This window comes from Podarcis cretensis, assembly GCF_951804945.1.
Source record: "Podarcis cretensis genome assembly, chromosome: 14".
NCBI classification, from domain to species: domain Eukaryota; kingdom Metazoa; phylum Chordata; class Lepidosauria; order Squamata; family Lacertidae; genus Podarcis; species Podarcis cretensis.
Genome location: NC_137183.1, coordinates 26,027,844 through 26,048,952, shown reverse-complemented (window position 1 = coordinate 26,048,952; position 21,109 = coordinate 26,027,844). Strand labels below are relative to the sequence as shown.

The following is a 21,109-nucleotide window of genomic DNA, read 5'->3' as shown; positions in this document are numbered from 1 at the left end:
GGACAGCTGGAGGAAAGCCAAAGGCAGGAAAGCCAATGAAACAGCCTTGCTTGCTTTCTCTCCTGCTGCAGCCTGATGAAATTGCATCTATTTGTCGATTATATCCAGCTTCACCCGCTCGCATATTTTGTGTGTGTGTGTGTGTGTGTGTGTGTGTTGTCATGCCTGTTTCTCTCAGGCTTGGTTCACACACTGTGTGCCCATCGCACGGGATCCATGTCAGGTGTCAGTTGGGCAGATCAAGGCTCTGTGCTGTACTGAGAAAACCCAGAAGGAAAGAAAGCGCTTTTACACTTTCTGCCTTCCATACATTTAATTTGTGAGATTTCAGCTTGCCCGCCTTCAGCCACGTAAGGTTGAAATCTCACAAATTGGATGTGCGTAAGATCCGATTGTACTGCATTTCCATCTCTGACATTCAGGCGTTCTCCTCTCATTGCAAGCTGCAACATCTTAAAACACTGAGGATAAATGCTGATGGGGAAGCTGTGATAGTCAGTTACAGCAAACACACAATCCCTTGTGGTAACAGATTTACTGTGGCAAAAGCTTTTGTGGACCAAAGCCGACTGTATCATATGCTCAGGGTGTTATTCTCTGTTGGCAGATACTGGGTTTGCTTGCTTGGCTTGGGGTTTTGATGTAGGTGATCCTCCTGGCTCTCCAGAAAGAACTAAACATGTGTAAAGAATCCTAGGCAGATCTGGCAATAATCCATCAAGTGGTTGGATTTTAATTTTTTTTAAGATTGCAAGAAGCGTATGCCTCTCTTGCCTGTATTAGACTGGTTTCATCTTAGATCCTGCACCGAATTCAAAAGATCCAGTGGAGTTAAAGTATTTCTAATTCAAATATTAGAACTTGAGGACATCTGGTGTCGCTGAATGTTGGATAAAGGAAAGCCCTCCTTCATTCTGTGCATGGTTAAACTATGGAACTTGCTTCTGCAGGAGTCAGTGATGACCGCCAACCTGTAAAGGTAAAGGGACCCCTGACCATTAGGTCCAGTCATGACCGACTCTGGGGTTGCGGCACTCATCTCGCTTTATTGGCCGAGGGAGGTGGCATACAGCTTCCGGGTCATGTGGCCAGCATGACTAAGCCGCTTCTGGTGAACCAGAGCAGCACACGTAAATGTCGTTTACCTTCCCGCCGGAGCAGTACCTATTTATCTACTTGCACTTTGACGTCCTTTCAAACTACTAGGTGGGCAGGAGCAGGGACCGAGCAACGGGAGCTCACCCCGTCACGGGGATTCGAACCGCCAACCTTCTGATCGGCAAGTTCTAGGCTCTGTGGTTTAATCCACAGCGCCACCCACATCCCGACAGCCAACCTAGATAGATGGCTTTAAAAGAGGATTAGCCATATTCACAGAGTTGAGGGCTATCGATGGCTGCTAGGCATGAGAGTTGTATTCTGCCTCCACTTTTGGAGGCATTATACATCTGAATACCAGTTGCTGGAAAACGCAGGAGGGGAGCATGCTGTTGTGCTTGGGTCCTGTTTTTTGGGTTCCCATTGGGGTGTCTGGTTGGCCAGTGAGAGAACCAGAGGCTGGATAAGATGGGCCTTTTGCCTTGCCCTATAGTGCCTTTCTTACATTGGTTAGTCTATTAAAACCACCTATGTTCCTTACTTAGGCTTTTAAAAACTATGTCAGGTGGGTTAATGAATTCCAATTCATCTGCTTCTCAATAAGATGCAGCTTTTGTTCTTACCACCTACATCTCTGTGTGCCTGTGAGATGTGTGGGAGAGAGATTACTTGTGGTGTTTTTAACAGCTTGGCAGGTAAGTCTGTGTGTGTCAGAGAGAGAGAGAGAGAGAGAACTTATATAATGCTTGTAAGTACAAAATTTGGTTCCCAGGGGTTTGAATTCCCAGCACTCTAGGGAACAAAGGCTCATCTTCAGGAAATATGGAGCAAGTGAGAATGAACTTTTCTTACATCTGGCAATTAAAATGTGTCAGAAGCACTCCGGATGCAAATTGGTGCTGTTTGTTAGCTCCAAAATGGAACCTTAATTTGCCAGGGGATTTATTTTACAAATTATTCGGAACAGAGGAGACTAATCAGGCATCCTGGGGCAGCAGCAGCAGCAGCACCTCCTTTCCATGTTTCTGCCTCGTTGCAGCTGAGCTCCTCCTTCCTTGCCTGCATTGTTTATATTTGTTTTTATTAAGGGCATTGTTAACCTGCCCTTCATTAATGGATCCCCAGGCTGGGTTACACCATCATTTTAAAACAATTTAAAATGACAATTGAGACGGTAATCTAGACAAAACAAGGGGCACTCCTGATATAAACTGAAAACAGAAGAGCAAACTCCAGCACAGGAATTGCAGCCGCAGCAGGCGAACTTCCCTACAGACCTTCTCGGGTGCTCAGATTGGCAGAAGTTCAGAGGTAGCGACGTCCCAGGAGAAAGCATTCTCAGTGGCAGGCCCTAAATTGTGGGATTCCTTCCCAACAGCAGTGGGCCTGGCACCTTCAGCATATACCTCAAGGACTGCCTCTCCCTATATGAACTGACCCATACTGTGTGACCATCATCTGAGGTCCTTCTTTGGGTGCTTCCCCCACTAGAGGTCTGCAGGGTGGCCACGTGGGAACAGGCCTTTTTAGTGTTGGCTCCCCATGTGTGGAATGGTCTCCCCAGAGAGGCTCACCTGACACCTTCATTACATATATTTAGGTGTCAGGCAAAAACATTTCTCTTCAACCAGGCTTTTGGCTGATTAACATTCTATGGCCTTTTAAATGTGTCTGAGGAGGGGGATGGTTATTGTTCTGCTTTTGCTTTATTATGTAATTTGTGTTTTCATTTTGTATTTTTACGTTGTGAACCACCCTGTGATCTTCAGATGAAGGGCAGTACACAAATTTAATTAACGATGATGATGATATAGCTTTTGCCTTATGTTGAAGACATACCTATTTACTCTGGCCCTGGACATTCGAGAGAGAAAGAGATTTTAGAACCTGCTCTGTTTTGTATTTTGGTTTAAACGGTTTCAAATGCTATATTTCATATTACTGCGACCCACTCCTGGGGAAGGGTGGGTCGTAAATCTCATTAATTAATAATAAATTACTAATCACCCAGGTTTTAAATGCCACCAAAGTATCAGCCTCATCTGTGCCAGGCATGCTTCCAGGAGCAGGTCATTTTATAGTTGCAGTGCCACCACTGAAAAGGCCCTGTCCCTTGTCCCCATCCAACAAATTGATTGGACCTTTGTGAGACGCCCTCGATCAGCCTTTGCCAACCATGTGGCAAACCCTCCTCATTTAATCCCCACAACAATCCTGTGAGGTAAGTTAAGTTAAGAAGGCAATAACTGGCCTGAGCTCATTTAATGAGCTTTGTGGGCAAGTGAGGATTTGAACCCCTCTCTCCTGGGTCCTAGTCCAACACTCTAACCACTGTACCACACTGGCTCTCTACAAATCTGTCAGCTAAGAGTCTGGAGTCTGAGTCTTTCATGGCTTTCCCTATCTCTTACTTGGTAAATCCCATTTTTGTGTGACAGGCGGATATTTTGGGTGGATGCTGAGGTCAGCAGCTTTTCACCCATCAGGCTGTTTCTGTGGGGATGATGATGAGCACAGTTATCTTTTGACATTGGAAGTCAGTGTTTGTGACAGTAGCAGGGAATATCTCACAGTTTCCTTTAACTGGGCTGGGGAGGGCGACGGCGGAGGGGAGATGGGATCTTCTCACAGAATCAGCGCTCAAAGCTTGTTAAAATGAGAACAAATATTTTTGGGGGTAGGATCCTGAAGCAGAGCTCCTAAATACATAATTGCTTTGTAAAACGATAAATGAGAATGGTTCCCTACTGTATGCTTTTTTCAAAAATAGCTGTGATGATGTTTGGATTCAGAGGTGCCTTCTTTTCCTTTTCTGTAAGGAGTTGCATTACAAAACAAACAGTATTTCTGACGTTAGACCTCTGGGAAATGTTTGTTTTTCTAATTATTCTCAACCCTTTTGCGCTGCTTTCTGAACTGTATTGCTGCACATCTGTCCTTGCTTGCATCTCTACAAATGCTGCCAGCAAAAACTTGGCCTGTTCTGCATGGATCTGATGGCCACTGAACCTCAGGGCTTTTTCACACTTCTGTTTACCCCTCTGCTTTCCCCCAAAGAAAACCTGTGACTTGGTGCTGAATCGGAACGAACGGTCACCAGGTTTTCCATGGATTGCGATCTGTTCCAATTTAGCCCCAAAGAGCAGGTTTTCCAGGGGAAAGCAGAAAGGTAATAGCAAAACCGCTGGAACTCGTGCCTGCAAAGCGTGGGACAAGTGGGAAACTGCTCGGCCCCTTGCTTTCTAGGCACGGAACAAGCAGACGTGTGGATGAACCCTCACAGTGGATGCTCCTTGCACCTTCATCCCTCCCCTTGCCCGACATGCACGCCATCCCTCCTTCACTCACTCGCAGAAGAAACCGCAAGGCTCTTTGTGTATGAAGTGTTATTACTGGTGTTCTCTACTTGCCAAGAAGTGTCTCCAAGGAGATATGGAGCAAAGACAAATTCAGGAGTAGGTTGTGTCATGTAAGACAATCCCAGGTGTGCCAAAGTACTAGGAAGGCATTTTGCAGTGATGTTCAAGTATGGTTTTTCTGTATTCTTAAATGTCTCACAGAAGGAAGACATTCAAGGCTATATCTATCTATCTATCATCTATCTATCTATCTATCTATCTATCTATCTATCTATCTATCATCTATCTATCTATCTATCCATCCATCCATCTATCTAGTACATTTGTGTGTGTGTTGGAGAACTGCGTTGCAAAAATCAGATGAGTGCAAATTCTGGAAGATAACTGTGTTTCCATTCATTGCATTTTTACAGGAATTAGGTGCACCCACATTAAAATGTGAGCCAAACAAACGTCTTCTTGTTCGCCACGTCCCATGCACAGCAAGAGTTCTTGCTCACATGTTTCTTATTCTGCACTGCCTGCTGTTTTAAATGGAAACTGTAGTGGCAGAAGCACTACTATTACACTAGTGAAAAATGGCTAAGCATTACACCGAACCTCATCATTTTCCAGTGAGGGGTGTATTAGGACTGTATAAGGAAACCACAAACAGGTCAGAATTGGCAGATCCCTTTTTGTCAAGTTCACCTGAAGGAAGGTTTTAATTGCTGCCAAACTACTGGAGGTGAGAAGTCAGGGAAGTGGCCATGGCCCACTGGGAGAATATCTGCTTTCTATGCAGGAGGTCCCAGTTTACATCCATAGCATCTCCAATTAGGAGATAACCCTGCAAAATCCTGGAGAGCTATTGCCCGTCAGTGTAGACAATACTGAACCAGACAGACCAATATTCTGACTTGGTCTAAGGTAGTTCCGTATGATGCTATGAGAGCTTTACAACTAACATCCCTGAAATCTTCTAAGGACCTTGAGGAGTCCTAATACTCTTTACCCTGCTTTGCATACAAGAGGTTCCAGATTAAATCCCTGGCTCTTCCAAGGCGACTTACCCTCTAGGAACTTGATGTACACTGGTGGCATGCGATGAAATTTTTCATAGGGGAACAGATGTGCCGCAAAGAAGGTCCAAAACACAACATTGTGGGAGCAGGCACATTTCACCAAGTTGCACTGGCCTTGGCACAGTCTTGCAGCCTGACTGCATATGTGCAGATGCATTCTCTAAGCAGGGAAATGTTTCTTTAACTGAGTCCCTCTCCATACTTTCTAATTAAAGTACAGTGGTACCTCGGGTTAAGGACTTAATTCGTTCTGGAGGTCTGTTCTTAACCTGAAACTGTTCTTAACCTGAAGACCACTTTAGCTAATAGAGCCTCCTGCTGCCACCGCGCCGCCGGAGCACGATTTCTGTTCTCATCCTGAAGCAAAGTTCTTAACCCGAGGTACTCTTTCTGGGTTAGCGGAGTCTGTAAGCTGAAGCGTATGTGTCAGAGCTGCCCGAGGTCCCAGCTCACAAAGAACCAACGCCAGTTCGTTGTTATATACAAAAGTCTTTATTGAAGTTCAGTTTCGATTTCAAAGCCGCGGCGCGAAGCTCTACGTCTTAAACCCTAGACCGCTGAAGCTCCGTCTGAATCTCCTCCCCCCAGACACCAGTTTAAGACTCTAGCCTTGCTCCACCTCTTCCTTTGCTCTTTCCTCCTCTGGGTCCGCCTGTCCGCTGGGGTCTTGCCCTTTCTAGACTCTTCTGACGCTGAGTCCCCTGAGTCTTCCCCCTGCCTCCGGCGGGCTTTAGGACCTGGTTCCCAATCCGGGTTTTCTGCTGTCCCGCGCGCCTGTACATTCGAACTTGGCGCGCGCGCCCAGCCGGCAACCTTTCTCCTGACCGTTACACTGCTCCTGTCACTGCTTCCCCCTTCGGGGAGGCTAGCTGGACCTGACTTCCCCTCCGTTCCCTCACTCTCCGATAGAGGCGTGGTCAGTCCTGACTCATCTTCTCTCCCTGCTGGAGGAGACGCTGGCCCTGATACATGGGACTCTTCCCCCCCACTACGCTCTGGTGGGGGAGCTGGTCCTGATCTCCCGCTGCTGCTTTGGGAGTCCCCGCTGGCCCCTTGCTTCTGGTGCATCCCCCCTGGGACCCCCCTTGCCCTGGCCCTCGGCGCCCCCCTCTGGGAATCTTCTGATTCGCTGGAGAAGCTCATGGAATCTCTCGTGCCACTGTCATACTCCCCTACGCTGCCCTCAGATTCTTCCCCTTCGCTCTCCATTTCCTCTCTCCCCTGTGCCTCTGCTCCTGAGCCCCTGACAGTATGTAACCTGAAGCGTATGTAACCTGAGGTACCACTGTATAGACACACAGTATGGTCTTTCTGGTCACTTCACACTTCACTTGAATGCTTGAAACTGCATGCTTTTAGTTGCTACAGGGGAAAAAACAAACAAACCTGTGCTGTGTTGCCTTCAGAACAAAAGGAGACATGTTAAACGCAAAGCACCAAACACCACGTGTAGTTATTTTGTCCAACAGACTATTCCTGTTCCTCGGCTCCAGCCGCTCCCGCTGATGACTCATCTGTCGTAAGTGGAAGCCAAAGCAGGGCTGTACAAAATGCATTTACACGCAGGAAATGAACCAAGGGAACATCTCTCGAACAGAGTATTTATCACGTCAGAGTGATAAATATCGTGATATAAACATGAACGTATACGAATGAGTTGGACACACTTTAATACTCTAATTTACCAAGAAGAAGAAGAAGAAGAAGAAGAAGAAGAAGAAGAAGAAGAAGAAGAAGAAGAAGAAGAGGAAGAGGAGTTTGGATTAGATATCCCACTTTATCACTACCCTAAGGAGTCTCAAAGCGGCTAACATTCTCCTTCCCCTTCCTCCCCCACAACAAACACTCTGTGAGGTGAGTGAGGCTGAGAGACTTCAGAGAAGTGTGACTAGCCCAAGGTCACCCAGCAGCTGCATGTGGAGGAGCGGGGATGCGAACCCGGTTCACCAGATTACGAGTGTACCGCTCTTAACCACTACACCATGCTGGCTCTCCAGGAACATTTAGGGGACTAGCCTAGTTCCCCCAAGTCCACTGACTGCACGCTGCAAGACTGAACTAGATGGACCAAGAATCTCACAGTTTCCCATGTTCCTATGTCTCGCCCGTGGCTCAGTGGTGGCACACCTGCTTGGCACACAGAAGGCCTCAGGTTATACCCTCAGCACCTTCAGTTAAAAGAAATAAGGAGCTGGTGCTTATAAAGTCCTCTCTTTCCATGTGACCTGGAGACCCACAGCTGTTCAGAGAAGACAGTGCTGAGCAAGATGTAGAAGTCATTTATATATACACCTCATTGTTTTAATATTGTTTTTTATATGTAAAAGCTTTAGCTCTTTATACATGCAAATGTTGTAGTGGCCACCCTAGGCTCCTTTGGGAGGGAGGGATATAAACTTGAATAAACAAACATCTGCTATTTTGGGTGTATGTTTTCGTTGGATTGTAAATCACTCTGGGGCGGCTAGTGGGAAGCGATTCATAAAGAAATATAGAGGGGCTTATTTTAGTTACTTTGAGGCAAGAGTAGCCAGGGTGGCACCCAGGTAATGTTCTGGACTGCTGTTCCTGTTGGACCAAACTAATGTGGCCAATTGTCAGGGATGATGGGAACTGGACATGACAACATCTGTATGTCACTACATTGGCTTTGTCTGGCTTCAGGAATACAAGAAATTGCTTTTCCCTTTAATTTTTCCATACGAGTCCAGTAATATTCTCTCTTCCGCCCAGTGATCTTTTAATGTCCTCTCAGCATTCCGATGTTCACTGAGGGCATATCTAAGAGGACAGAGGCTGCCAGAATCTCTTAGAATCCAGCTACAGAGAACATCATCTGCTTTTTGAGGAGGTTCTGATCGCCTCTGGTCCTAACTATTTTTTGCTTTTCTCCTAAGGCTGTCCTTTTTTGTTTTTAAGGTCTTTACTATTTGGGGTTTGTGTGTGTGTTATAAGTCTTTGGTGCGGATGTTTTTAAAGGCTTGCTGCAGAATATACATTTCTCTCCAGAACAGTTTTGGCATTTGCTCCTTTCAGGAGGAACAATTTTCTGTGTGCCTATTAATCTAATAAAGCTGCTGAAAGAGCTTATCCCCTGTCAGCAAGAGGAGAAAGTTCTGCAACAGAATATGGTGGGTCAGGTGTTAAGTAAGCTGACCCCGAAACTGCATCCCCTCAGCCGTTTACTCCATTTCCCTCATGTTTCCTTGTCAGTTTCTGCATTGTATTTGAGTTTCCACATGCCATAAAAGCCACTTCCAGAAAACTAATGGAATGTTGTGCATTTTTTGTGCTCATTTCCATTTTATTTGATTCCAGGAAAAAAACCCTGTTTGCAGCCCCCTTACCCCGGAAAATCACAGAAGTGACAAAATTCAGAGCGCTATAACAGCATATGGTTCTTTTCTGCCATTTTCATGGGGAAATCACGGGGGAATGGAAACATGCATGTGTGGAAAGTGTGAGGGAGCTACTACTACTATTATTATTGTTGTTGTTGTTGTTGTTGTTGTTGTTGTTGTTGTTGTTGTTGTTGTTATTATTATTATTATTATTATTATTATTATGCCCCAGCCACTCTGGGTGGTTTCCAACACATATAAAAACATAATAAAAACCAGACATTAAAAGCTTCCCAATACAGCGTAGCCTTCAGATGTTTTCTAAAAGTTGTATAGTTATTTATCTCCTTGACATCTGATGGGAGGGAGTTCCACAGGGTGGGTACCACTACCAAGAAGGCCCTCTGCCTGGTTCCCTGCAACCTCACTTCTCGCAGTGAGGGAACCACCAGAAGGCCCTCAGAGCTGGACCTCAGTGTCCAGGCTGAACGATGGGGGTGGTGACACTCCTTCGGGTATACAGGGCCAAGGCCGTTTAGGGCTTTAAAGGTCAGCACCAACACATTGTCCAACAATGTTTGTTGTGTCACACTGGTGTGAATGAAAATTAACATGGCATGTGAGTATATGAGTAAAAAACACCACCTTTCCATATTTGAACAGGTACTGCAATGCAAAAGGAACGTTAGAAAGCAGGACACAACCACGCTAAATCTCATTGTCTTTCCTCACAGGTGAGTGTGTTGACCACCTTGGAGCGGAGATTCAACCTTCAGAGTGCCGACGTGGGTGTGATCGCCAGCAGCTTTGAGATTGGGAACTTGGCTCTCATCCTCTTTGTCAGCTATTTTGGTGCCCGGGGCCACCGGCCTCGCTTGATAGGATGCGGAGGGATCGTCATGGCTCTCGGGGCTCTCCTCTCAGCGCTGCCCGAATTCCTGACCCATCAGTACGAATACGAATCTGGGGAGATTCGGTGGGGCGCAGAAGGGAGGGATGTTTGCGTGGTCAATGGCTCTGCCAGCGATGAGGGACCAGACCCGGAGCTTATCTGCAGGAACAGAACTGCCACCAACATGATGTATTTGCTTCTCATTGGAGCTCAAGTCCTCCTAGGGATTGGGGCCACCCCTGTACAGCCTTTAGGAGTTTCCTACATCGACGACCACGTGAGAAGGAAAGACTCTTCCCTGTATATAGGTAAGTGGTGGAGCTTTCCAGAGTATCGTTTTTGGCTGTTTCTTGTCCTCTTTACTAACTTTGTTCTCGGTAGATCTGGAATTGTGCCTTCTTGCTTCTGAATTCTTGTTCATTGGATGGGAATCCTCCTCCTCATTATATTATTATTTGATGGACATCCAATGTTGGAGGACTGAGGATCTATAAAAGAATGAACTTCTTCACACAGCACATGAAATATGGAACTCAGTCCCACAGAAGACAGTGAAGGCCACCAACTTGGATGGCTTTAAGAGAGGGTTGAACAGATTTGTGGAGGAGAAGGCTATCTATGGGGACTACCCATAGTGAGGTTGCAGGGAACCAGGCAGAGGGCCTTCTTCGTAGTGGCGCCCACCCTGCAGAACTCCCTCCCACCAGATGTCAAGGATGTTCAGAGGCAGTAATGCTTCTGGGTTCCAGTTGCTGGAGGCTACAGGAGGAGGAGGTGTCTTGTTCATGGGCCCTTCTTACAGGTTTCCCACAGGTAACTGGGTGGCCACCATGAGAATAGGGTTCTGGGCCAGAGGGCCCTGATGCAACAGGGCTATTCTTACGTTCTTAAGAATAAACCTCTACAACACCTTCCTCTTTCCTGATGACTAGTTTAGATCTCAATTTTCTTTCTTTTTTATAAATTTATTTGGTTTTTCAGATTAAAATTTTACAGTCATGTATCCAACATACAAACAAGATTCCAAAGAAATCTCCTGGATTCCCCTTTGTGGGTCCTATTGTTAATCATTTCCTCCTGCATCTTTTATAATAATCCAAATCTTTTACCTCTCCACTTTATCCAAAATTCACCATTAAACTACAAATGATATATTCCAGTCCTACTAATGATTTTAACTGTTTACAATGGTTTTTAAGATAAATTATAAATTTTCCCCTGGGATGCAATCTCAAAAATGATAGAATGATCTCGATACGAATCCAAGGCAGACCTTTTAACATCACAGTAATCCAAGTTTATGCACCAACTACTGGTGCTGAAGAAACTGAAATTGACCAATTCTATGAAGACTTACAACACCTTATAGAAGTGACACCAAAGAAGGATGTTCTTCTCATTATAGGGGATTGGAATGCTAAAGTAGGGAGTCAAGAGATAAAAGGAACAACTGGCAAGTTTGGCCTTGGAGATCAAAACGAAGCAGGGCAAAGGCTAATAGAGTTCTGTCAAGAGAACAAGCTGGTCATCACAAACACGCTTTTCCAACAACACAAGAGACGACTCTACACATGGACATCACCAGATAGGCAGCATCGAAATCAGATTGATTATATTCTCTGCAGCCAAAGATGGAGAAGCTCTATACAGTCAGCAAAAACAAGACCTGGAGCTGACTGTGGCTCAGATCATCAGCTTCTTATAGCAAAATTCAAGCTTAAACTGAAGAAAGTAGGAAAAACCACTGGGCCGGTAAGATACAATCTAAGTCAAATCCCTTATGAATACACAGTGGAAGTGAGGAACAGGTTTAAGGATTTAGATTTGGTGGACAGAGTGCCTGAAGAACTATGGATGGAGGCTCGTAACATTATACAGGAGGCAGCAACGAAAACCATCCCAATGAAAAGGAAATGCAAGAAAGCAAAGTGGCTGTCCAATGAGGCCTTACAAATAGCGGGGGAGAGAAGGCAAGCAAAATGCAAGGGAGATCGTGAAACATACAGGAAATTGAATGCAGATTTCCAAAGAATAGCAAGGAAAGACAAGAAGACCTTCTTAAACAAGCAATGCAAAGAAATAGAGGAAAGCAATAGAATGGGAAGAACCAGAGATCTGTTCAAGAAAATTGGAGATATGAAAGGAACATTTCGTACAAAGATTTCCATAATAAAGGACAAAAGTGGAAAGGACCTAACAGAAGCAGAAGACATCAAGAAGAGGTGGCAAGAATACACAGAGGAATTATACCAGAAAGAAACGGATGTCTCATATACCCCAGGTAGTGTGGTTGCTGACCTTGAGCCAGACATCCTGGAGAGTGAAGTCAAATGGGCCTTAGAAAGCACTGCAAATAACAAGGCCAGTGGAAGTGATGGTATTCCAGCTGAACTATTTAAAATTTTAAAAGATGATGCTGTTAAGGTGCTACACTCAATATGCCAGCAAGTTTGGAAAACTCAGCAGTGGCCAGAAGATTGGAGAAGATCAGTCTACATCCCAATCCCAAAGAAGGGCAGTGCCAAAGAATGCTCCAACTATCGCACAATTGCACTAATTTCTCACGCTAGCAAGGTTATGCTTAAAATTCTACAAGGAAGGCTCAAGCAGTATGTGGACCGAGAACTCCCAGAAGTGCAAGCTGGATTTAGAAGAGGCAGAGGAACCAGAGACCAAATTGCAAACATGCGCTGGATTATGGAGAAAGCTAGAGAGTTCCAGAAAGACATTTACTTCTGCTTCATTGACTATGCAAAAGCCTTTGACTGTGTCGACCATGGCAAACTATGGCAAGTTCTTAAAGAAATGGGAGTGCCTGATCACCTCATCTGTCTCCTGAGAAATCTCTATGTGGGACAAGAAGCTACAGTTAGAACTGGATATGGAACAACTGACTGGTTCAAAATTGGGAAAGGAGTACGACAAGGCTGCATTTTGTCTCCCTGCTTATTTAACTTATATGCAGAATTCATCATGCGAAAGGCTGGGCTGGATGAATCCCTAGCCGGAATTAAGATTGCCGGAAGAAATATCAACAACCTCAGATATGCAGATGACACAACCTTGATGGCAGAAAGTGAGGAGGAATTAAAGAACCTTTTATTGAGGGTGAAAGAGGAGAGTGCAAAATATGGTCTGAAGCTCAACATCAAAAAAACGAAGATCATGGCTACTGGTCCCATCACCTCCTGGCAAATAGAAGGGGAAGAAATGGAGGCAGTGAGAGATTTTACTTTCTTGGGCTCCATGATCACTGCAGATGGTGACAGCAGCCACGAAATTAAAAGACGCCTGCTTCTTGGGAGAAGGGCAATGACAGGCCTAGACAGCATCTTGAGAAGTAGAGACATCACCTTGCCAACAAAGGTCCGTATAGTTAAAGCTATGGTTTTCCCAGTAGTGATGTATGGAAGTGAGAGCTGGACCATAAAGAAGGCTGATCGCCGAAGAATTGATGCTTTTGAATTATGGTGCTGGAGGAGAATCTTGAGAGTCCCATGGACTGCAAGAAGATCAAACCTCTCCATTCTGAAGGAAATCAGCCCTGAGTGCTCACTGGAAGGACAGATTGTGAAGCTGAGGCTCCAGTACTTTGGCCACCTCATGAGAAGAGAAGACTCCCTGGAGAAGACCCTGATGTTGGGAAAGATGGAGGGCACAAGGAGAAGGGGGCGACAGAGGACGAGATGGTTGGATAGTGTTTTCGAGGTTACCAGCATGAGTCTGACCAAGCTGCGGGGGGCAGTGGAGGACAGGAGTGCCTGGCGTTCTCTGGTCCATGGGGTCACGAAGAGTCGGACACGACTAAACGACTAAACAACAACATAAATTTTCCCCATTCCTTATTAAAATTTTGGTCTTCCTGGTTTCTGATTCTTCCGGTCATTTTAGCCATTTTGGCATAATCCATCAACTTGATCTGCCATTCTTATCCAGTAGGGACTTTATCTTCTTTCCATCTCTGGGCCAATAACATCTGCGCAGCCGTGGTCACATACATAAATAGTCTTTTCTTAGGTCTCCATTTTCATTCACCTTTCCCCAGGAAATAGTTGCCATTCCTACAGCAGAAACGTGTGTGCCTCTTGGCTCGTTGCTCCAAAAATTAGTTATTTTGGGACACAATGCCAAAATATTTATGATGGGGGAAATAATGGCATCTTGAAACCAGATGGATTTTGCGGGTATCCATGGTGGGTGACTGTAGGGGCAGATTAGGGCTGTGCAATGGGTGCTGAGCCATGGAGCTGCTGTCTCAAAGCCCAGAAAACAAGGTGCTGGACTTTGAGAAGGAGGTATGAAGCTCTGTCAGGGTCCTGGAGTCCTCCCTCTTGTTCCTAAAGTCTAGTTAGTACTTTTACAGCTTTGGGAAGGAGGTGGGAGGGCTCTAGGACCCAGACAATGCTCTCGTATCTCTTTCCCAAAGCTGGGTGCCTCCTTATCAGCCTTTGGAAAGCATTGAGAGGATGGTGGGGTAAATTTTGGCCTTGCACAGGGTACCCTAGGATCCAAGTCCATCACTAGTGGGTGGATAGGGAAGTTAAGGGTGTGACAGAGAAAAAAACGATTATGAATAGCTCCTCTTGCCTCGTCTATTTGATTTTTATTTTTTTTTGTAATTACAATGGCAGAAAAGAGATAACCATTCTATTTATTCATGGTTGTTGGCATTAGAGAAAGCTGATGATCTGTTAATAATCCTTTTGGGCTGACAAGTGTAATGAGAGAGTGGTTAATTAGGAAGATATTCTCCTAATGTTTTCTGCAAGTGAAATCTCTAAAGTATCCTTAACTTTTTTATGGATCATTTTTTTATTGACTTCAAAGTTACCAATTATGGCTTTCTTATCTAGGCAGTAAGGTTCCCTCCTCCCACTTTTCATTGCCTTAAGTCAGTTGCTGGAATATTCAGGTTTAGTTTCTGCCTAGTGGGAAGTAATATGTTTTCCATATGCCCTTGGGATCACAAGCCAAGACTTGTAAGTTGTTCTGGTGTAAAATAACAGAGGAAGACACCAACACTTTTCACAGATGCTTGTACCAATGTCATTCAAAAGATTCAGAAGCACCAACCGGACATCATAAGAGGTCAACAATGATTTACAAGGAGCTAAGATAGGGAAGCTGCCTACCTTTAGCGATGAGAAAATCCACCAATTTCAGTTTCCCTGTTCCTCTTGTTTCCAATCTTAACTTTTAGATCACATTTTCACATCAGTTTGTGATTTCTTTTCAAAAGTCCTCATAAAAAATGGCATTTTAGGATAAATTTCTCCAAATATACACATTTAATGCAGTAGCCACATATTTTGCAAAGCGATCTCCCTTACTATAACATTTTTTTCCTGTTATTTTCAATATATTCAGTTCTTTGGACACTTTACCCTGGTATGTGCATTTTGGGTACACATTGCTTGAGAACTGCATTGCCAAATTTGGAGGATTACAAAAGATGGCTGTGCTTTGGTTACCGTATGTTTTCAAAAAGTGCACATTACCGTAGGTTGGTTTCTTTCTCTGTGCAAACTCAGTCTGATTTCTCTCTTATCCCTACTTACAGTACATCCCATTGCTGCCCCAAAGCCACCAATAGTGGACAGCAGAAGGAATAAGCCACCTTCACTAAAGGCTGAGCTGGAAAACAGGTGTATGAAACCCTGAACTGCAGTCATGGATGCATACCTGTTAGAAGACCCCTGTGGGAAGGTGGTCAGGGCTTGGGGTCATAGGGTAGAGTGGGCATCTTGAAGGCTGGGCTGCCCTTCTCAGACACTTTGGAAAACAAAGAAGAGGAATCCTTTATGATAGTTTGACGTGTTCAGCCTTAAACTTTTCCATCAGTGTTGGCTGGGGGCCCATTTGGGATTTGTGGGGCAGAAAGCAAGGGAGTCCAGCAGAGGCTGGAGACAGAGTCAGTGGCAGGCACAGACAGCTAACTTATTCATTCATTCATTCATTCATTCATTCATTCATTCATTCTACTCAATTAAATCTAGATCCCACCTTTCCCCCAAAAGGAGCCTAGGGTAGCAAACACTTCTGTGATGGAAACAACAACACACAATTAAAAACAAATGTTATCCCCCTAGAGCATTGTGGATCCAGGAAAAGGGTTCCCACTGTCATTTTCATTTGTGGCAAACGCTTCCTTTCTCACCACTGGCCAAAGTGAACTGGGGTAGTGGAGAAGGGTTTTTGGGGGGCTCTAGTCTTCCTTACTCAAAGGCCTCACATAAACCCAGCCTAGCTCCTCATTGTTCAGATTTAGATTTAGATTTAGATTTAGATTTAGATTTAGATTTAGATTTAGATAAATTTATTGTCATTGTCCGTATATACACAGTATACACAACAACGAAAATCAAACACCCAAGACCGGATTCACATACACATTTGCACGTATCTCCAACACTCTCATCCTATTCAGACATAATCTATTAAAACATACATAATCCAGAATATAACACAACCTATTAGAAGCATAGCATAACCTAAAACCTATCTCATTCCTTACTACTCACTGCTTGCTATTTCTTACAACTGGCCCTGAGATCATTGTTTAGTGCAATCAGAGCTCTTGGATAGAAACTATTCAGAAGGCGTGTAGTTCGTGTTTTCATTGTCCTATATCTTCTGCCCGAAGGCAACAGTTCAAAGAGGTTGTGAGCAGGATGGGTGGGATCTCTCAGGATATTGTGTGACTTCTTCAAGCTGCGAGACGTGAAGATCTCATCCAGGGTTGGTAGTTGGAGCCCAATAACATTCTGGGCAATTTTAATTATTCTCTGTAAGGCTTTTTTATCCATTCCAGAGCTGCTCCCATACCACGATAATATACTATAGGTTAAGACACTCTCAATGGTACTATGATAATAGGACAGAAGTAGGTGCTGGGATAGATTCAATCCTCTGAGCATTCTCAGGAAATACAACCTCCCCTGCACCTTCCTCACAACCAGCATACACAGCCCTGCCCTTTTCTCCCTTGATCTCCATCGCGACTGGCTGCCAGGAAGGGAAGCCTCTGTCGACTAGTCCTTTCTGGTAGCTAAGATACCTCTTGTTCCAAAACACAGTTGGCTCAGATGATGACTTGGCAACCCTTGGATTGTTCCCCTGTTTCTGCCTTTTAACTTTCTGCACTGCAATCTCACCTTAGGTGAAGTATCAGAGACAGAATGCCTCTACTGGCTGGCCTTTGTGGTCCCTCTTATTTGTTTTAATTATTTGACAAAATTTATATACCACTTGATTGCTTACAAAAAAGAAGAAGACGATCCCAGCACCCTCAAAGCTGTTTAGAAGAAGACTAAAACAATGACAGGGACGCAGGTGGCGCTTAGGGACGCAGGTGGCGCTGTGGGTTAAAGCCTCAGCGCCTAGGACTTGCCGATCGAAAGGTCGGCGGTTCGAATCCCTGCGGCGGGGTGCGCTCCCGCTGCTCGGTCCCAGCGCCTGCCAACCTAGCAGTTCGAAAGCACCTCCGGGTGCAAGTAGATAAATAGGGACCGCTTACCAGCGGGAAGGTAAACGGCGTTTCCGTGTGCGGCTCTGGCTCGCCAGAGCAGCGATGTCACGCTGGCCACGTGACCCGGAAGTGTCTCAGGACAGCGCTGGCCCCTGGCCTCTTAAGTGAGATGGGCGCACAACCCCAGAGTCTGTCAAGACTGGCCCGTACGGGCAGGGGTACCTTTACCTTTACCTTTAAAACAATGACATTATCGGGGAGTGAGGGGAACTGTTAAAAACAAGTATTTAAAGGATTCAAAACATACTGTAATTAATATCAGCAATAAACTAAAACCAGATTAAGATACGTGTCAGTATCCTGCATGTCCGAATAGGCTTGCCTGAAGAAAAAAGTGGAACAGGCTACTTCAGAAGACGGTGGATTCTCCTTCACTGGAGGGTTTTAAATAGAGACTAGATGACCAGGGATTCTTGAGCTGTGATACCTGCATTGCAGGGGGTTGGACTAGATGACCCATGGGGCCCATTCCAACTCTACAATTCTCTGATGCCTGATAGGTAAGGAAAAGGAAGTCCCAGCACAGAAAATTTCCACAACTCCAAAGGCCTAGTTCCTACATTGTGTGGAACAGACCTCCTGATGAGATGGTGTCTTCAGGGGGCCCTCTCCTACAGAGTGCCAGGGATGTGTGCAGTATATAAGGGTGTGATTATCTTTTTGGTCAGGGCTCAGGAACGGCCTGACAGACCGTTTCTCACATTCCATGCCCATTTGCCCACACCTGTTGCCATATGTGATGACATGTGTGTGTCAAGTAGGAACACGGCTGGGTCGGAAAACAAGATTGAGCTCCCTGTGCATCACCTTTATCACTTCCATCCTATGTGATTCCAGTAGTCTGACTAAGGTCTCCATGGGGAACTTGCTGGCACATTGACACCTGCAGGGAACAGGACCTTCACATCACCTTGTTCCTTCTGTCTGTCTGTCTTTTTTTGGTTCCTTCTTTCTAATGTATATTTTGTTCCAGGGCTTTCCTGTTTTGCATTGGATGAGTCAAGGTGGGGCAATGTATCTTTACCTCCTAAACAAAGTTCAGGGCTCCAGCCATCCATTCTGTGGTCCATTCTCTCCATTGATTTTTGGCACCTGGGACACAGAACATAGATGGAGGCCATGTTTGCTGAATGGAGAGCTTTATTTCAGATTGCTTTCATTGCTCACAGTTAAGTACAGACTGGAGTCCCTGCTTCCAGAATTCCCAGAGCATTCTAGAATCCTGGTCTGGGTCAAGGGATGGATCTGCTCAGATATTAAGGTAAAGGTAAAGGTACCCCTGCCCGTACGGGCCAGTCTTGACAGACTCTGGGGTTGTGCGCCCATCTCACTTAAGAGGCCAGGGGCCAGCGCTGTCCGGAGACACTTCCGGGTCACGTGGCCAGCGTGACATCGCTGCTCTGGCCAGAGCCAGAGCCAGAGCCGCACACGGAAACGCCGTTTACCTTCCCGCTGGTAAGCGGTCCCTATTTATCTACTTGCACCCGGAGGTGCTTTCGAACTGCTAGGTTGGCAGGCGCTGGGACCGAGCAGCGGGAGCGCAGCCCGCCGCAGGGATTCGAACCACCGACCTTTCGATCGGCAAGCCCTAGGCGCTGAGGCTTTAACCCACAGCGCCACCTGCGTCCCTGATATTACAGCCACCTGCTCAGATATTACAGCCCTCCAAACAGGATATACCAGTCTCCCCCCTGCTGTTTTGTCCCCTGCCCCAATTGTCACAACATTCCAAGGCTACGGTGCATGCTCAGTCCTCATTGGACTGTGGAGTTTTTTTGGGGGGGGGGCAGGGGTATTTGGCTACCACGTTTTTTTAAAAAAATTACTTCTGAAAACTTTGGGTTCCCTTGGGCATGCAGATACCTCCCGCTTGTTCCTCCTTGGCCCCATTTTTGTGGCAGTCCTGTCAGCACTCGCCACCTGAGTTTGCTATTAGAAGGATTGATGCCAGGCCCTGTAGAAAGCTCTGTAGTACATGCTGTAAACGTTGTGAGACAGCCACAAGAGAGTGTTGCTGTAGCAACTGTTTATAGGAATAGCAGGAAGGAAGGGTGGGGGAGTGCTTTGGAGTCAAACCAAATCCAAATTCCCCCCTCCCTCTCCAAGTTCAGAAGAGGATGTTCAAACTGCCAGCACATTCAGCTTTTCGCAGGCGCCATCCTTTCCGGCTGGTGATGGGCACTGCATCTTCCTTAGCACCAAACGAAAACAAAAGGCTTGAAACCAAAGATTTGACTGCTTGTTTCAAACCGGTACGTGATTCCTCAGCTCTCTGCAGCTGCCAGGTTCCTGGCACTTCTCATGGATCATTTTGTCTCTTTTCAAGAGCACAAGAAGAGCCTGCTGGGTCAGGCCAAAGGACCATCTCACCCAGCATGCTGTTCTCACCGGAGCCAACCAGATGCCCCAAGCAGGACAAAGCACAAGAGCCCTCTCCCCTCCTGGTATCCGGAAGCACTGCTGCCTCCAGCTGTGAAGGCAGAGCACAGCCATTGTGGCTAGTAGCATAGCCCTCAATGCAGGTCGTCAAAGCCCTGTGTTTATTTATTTATTTGTTGTTGTTGTTTAGTCGTTTAGTCGTGTCTGACTCTTCGTGACCCCCTGGACCAGAGCACACCAGGCACTCCTGTCTTCCACTGCCTCCCGCAGTTTGGTCAAACTCATGCTGGTAGCTTGGAGAACACTATCCAACCATCTCGTCCTCTGTCGTCCCCTTCTCCTTGTGCCCTCCATCTTTCCCAACATCAGGGTCTTTTCCAGGGAGTCTTCTCTTCTCATGAGGTGGCCAAAGTATTGGAGCCTCAGCTTCACGATCTGTCCTTCCAGTGAGCACTCAGGGCTGATTTCCTTCAGAATGGAGAGGTTTGATCTTCTTGCAGTCCATGGGACTCTCAAGAGTCTCCTCCAGCACCATAATTCAAAAGCATTCATTCTTTGGCGATCAGCCTTCCTTATGGTCCAGCTCTCACTTCCATGCATCACTACTGGGAAAACCATGGCTTTAACTATACGGACCTTTGTTGGCAAGGTGATGTCTCTGCTTTTTAAGATGCTGTCTAGGTTTATTTATTTACATCATACAATTCATACGCAGCTTGATTGTAAAAGAAAAAAAGCCCTCAAAGCAGTTTACAGAAAAAATAAAGCAATGAAATTATCAGTAAAAACAATTAAAAACAACTATGTAAAACATAGAAAAATAATAATTTAAACCAATAATAAGGTAAAAACCAGATTGCAACACAGGTCAGCATTCGCTACATGTCTTGATAGGCTTCTCTAAACAAAAGTATTTTTTAGCAGGTGCCGAAATGAGTACAGTGAAGGCACCTGCCTGGCGTCAATAAGCAGGGAGTTCCAAAGTCTGTGCTGCCGCACTTAAAAGACTAAGGTCTCCCGAGTGCAGAATGGGTATTGTGTGGCACTTGTGACAGTGCCAGTTCCTTAGATTGAAGCGGTCAAGCTGGTGAATGTGGGGCAAGGCGATCTTGCAGGTAAACTGGTCCCCAGTTGGTAAGGGCTTTATGTACCAATGGTAGCCCAGTAGCAACTTGCCAACCAGTGCTGATCTCTGAGTATGGGTGGTATATGCCGGCAAGGCCTCATTCCTTTCAGCAGTCATGCTGCAGCATCCTGCAATACCTGCAGCTTCCAGATCAAGTGCAAGGGGAGTGCCATGCAGAGTGCATTGCAGGAATCCAGTCTTGACATAACCGATGCATGAATTGTGGCCAAGCTGTTCCTGGTCCAATCTTCCCTGTGTTAGTAATGTCAGGTGGATGATTTGTACAGTGGTACCTCTGGTTACGTACTTAATTCATTCCGGA

The 21,109-nt window shown here is 45.6% G+C and overlaps 1 protein-coding gene across 1 annotated transcript in view; it reads left to right on the top strand.

Annotated features, from left to right (window-relative positions):
* The window catches only part of SLCO3A1 (solute carrier organic anion transporter family member 3A1), a 107,564-nt gene that overhangs the window by 19,430 nt on the left and 67,025 nt on the right, over window positions 1-21,109 (top strand). The window contains exon 2 of the mRNA XM_079954250.1: window positions 9,597-10,062. Coding sequence (XP_079810376.1) covers window positions 9,597-10,062 — 466 coding nt within the window. The remainder of the gene's footprint in view (window positions 1-9,596; window positions 10,063-21,109) is intronic.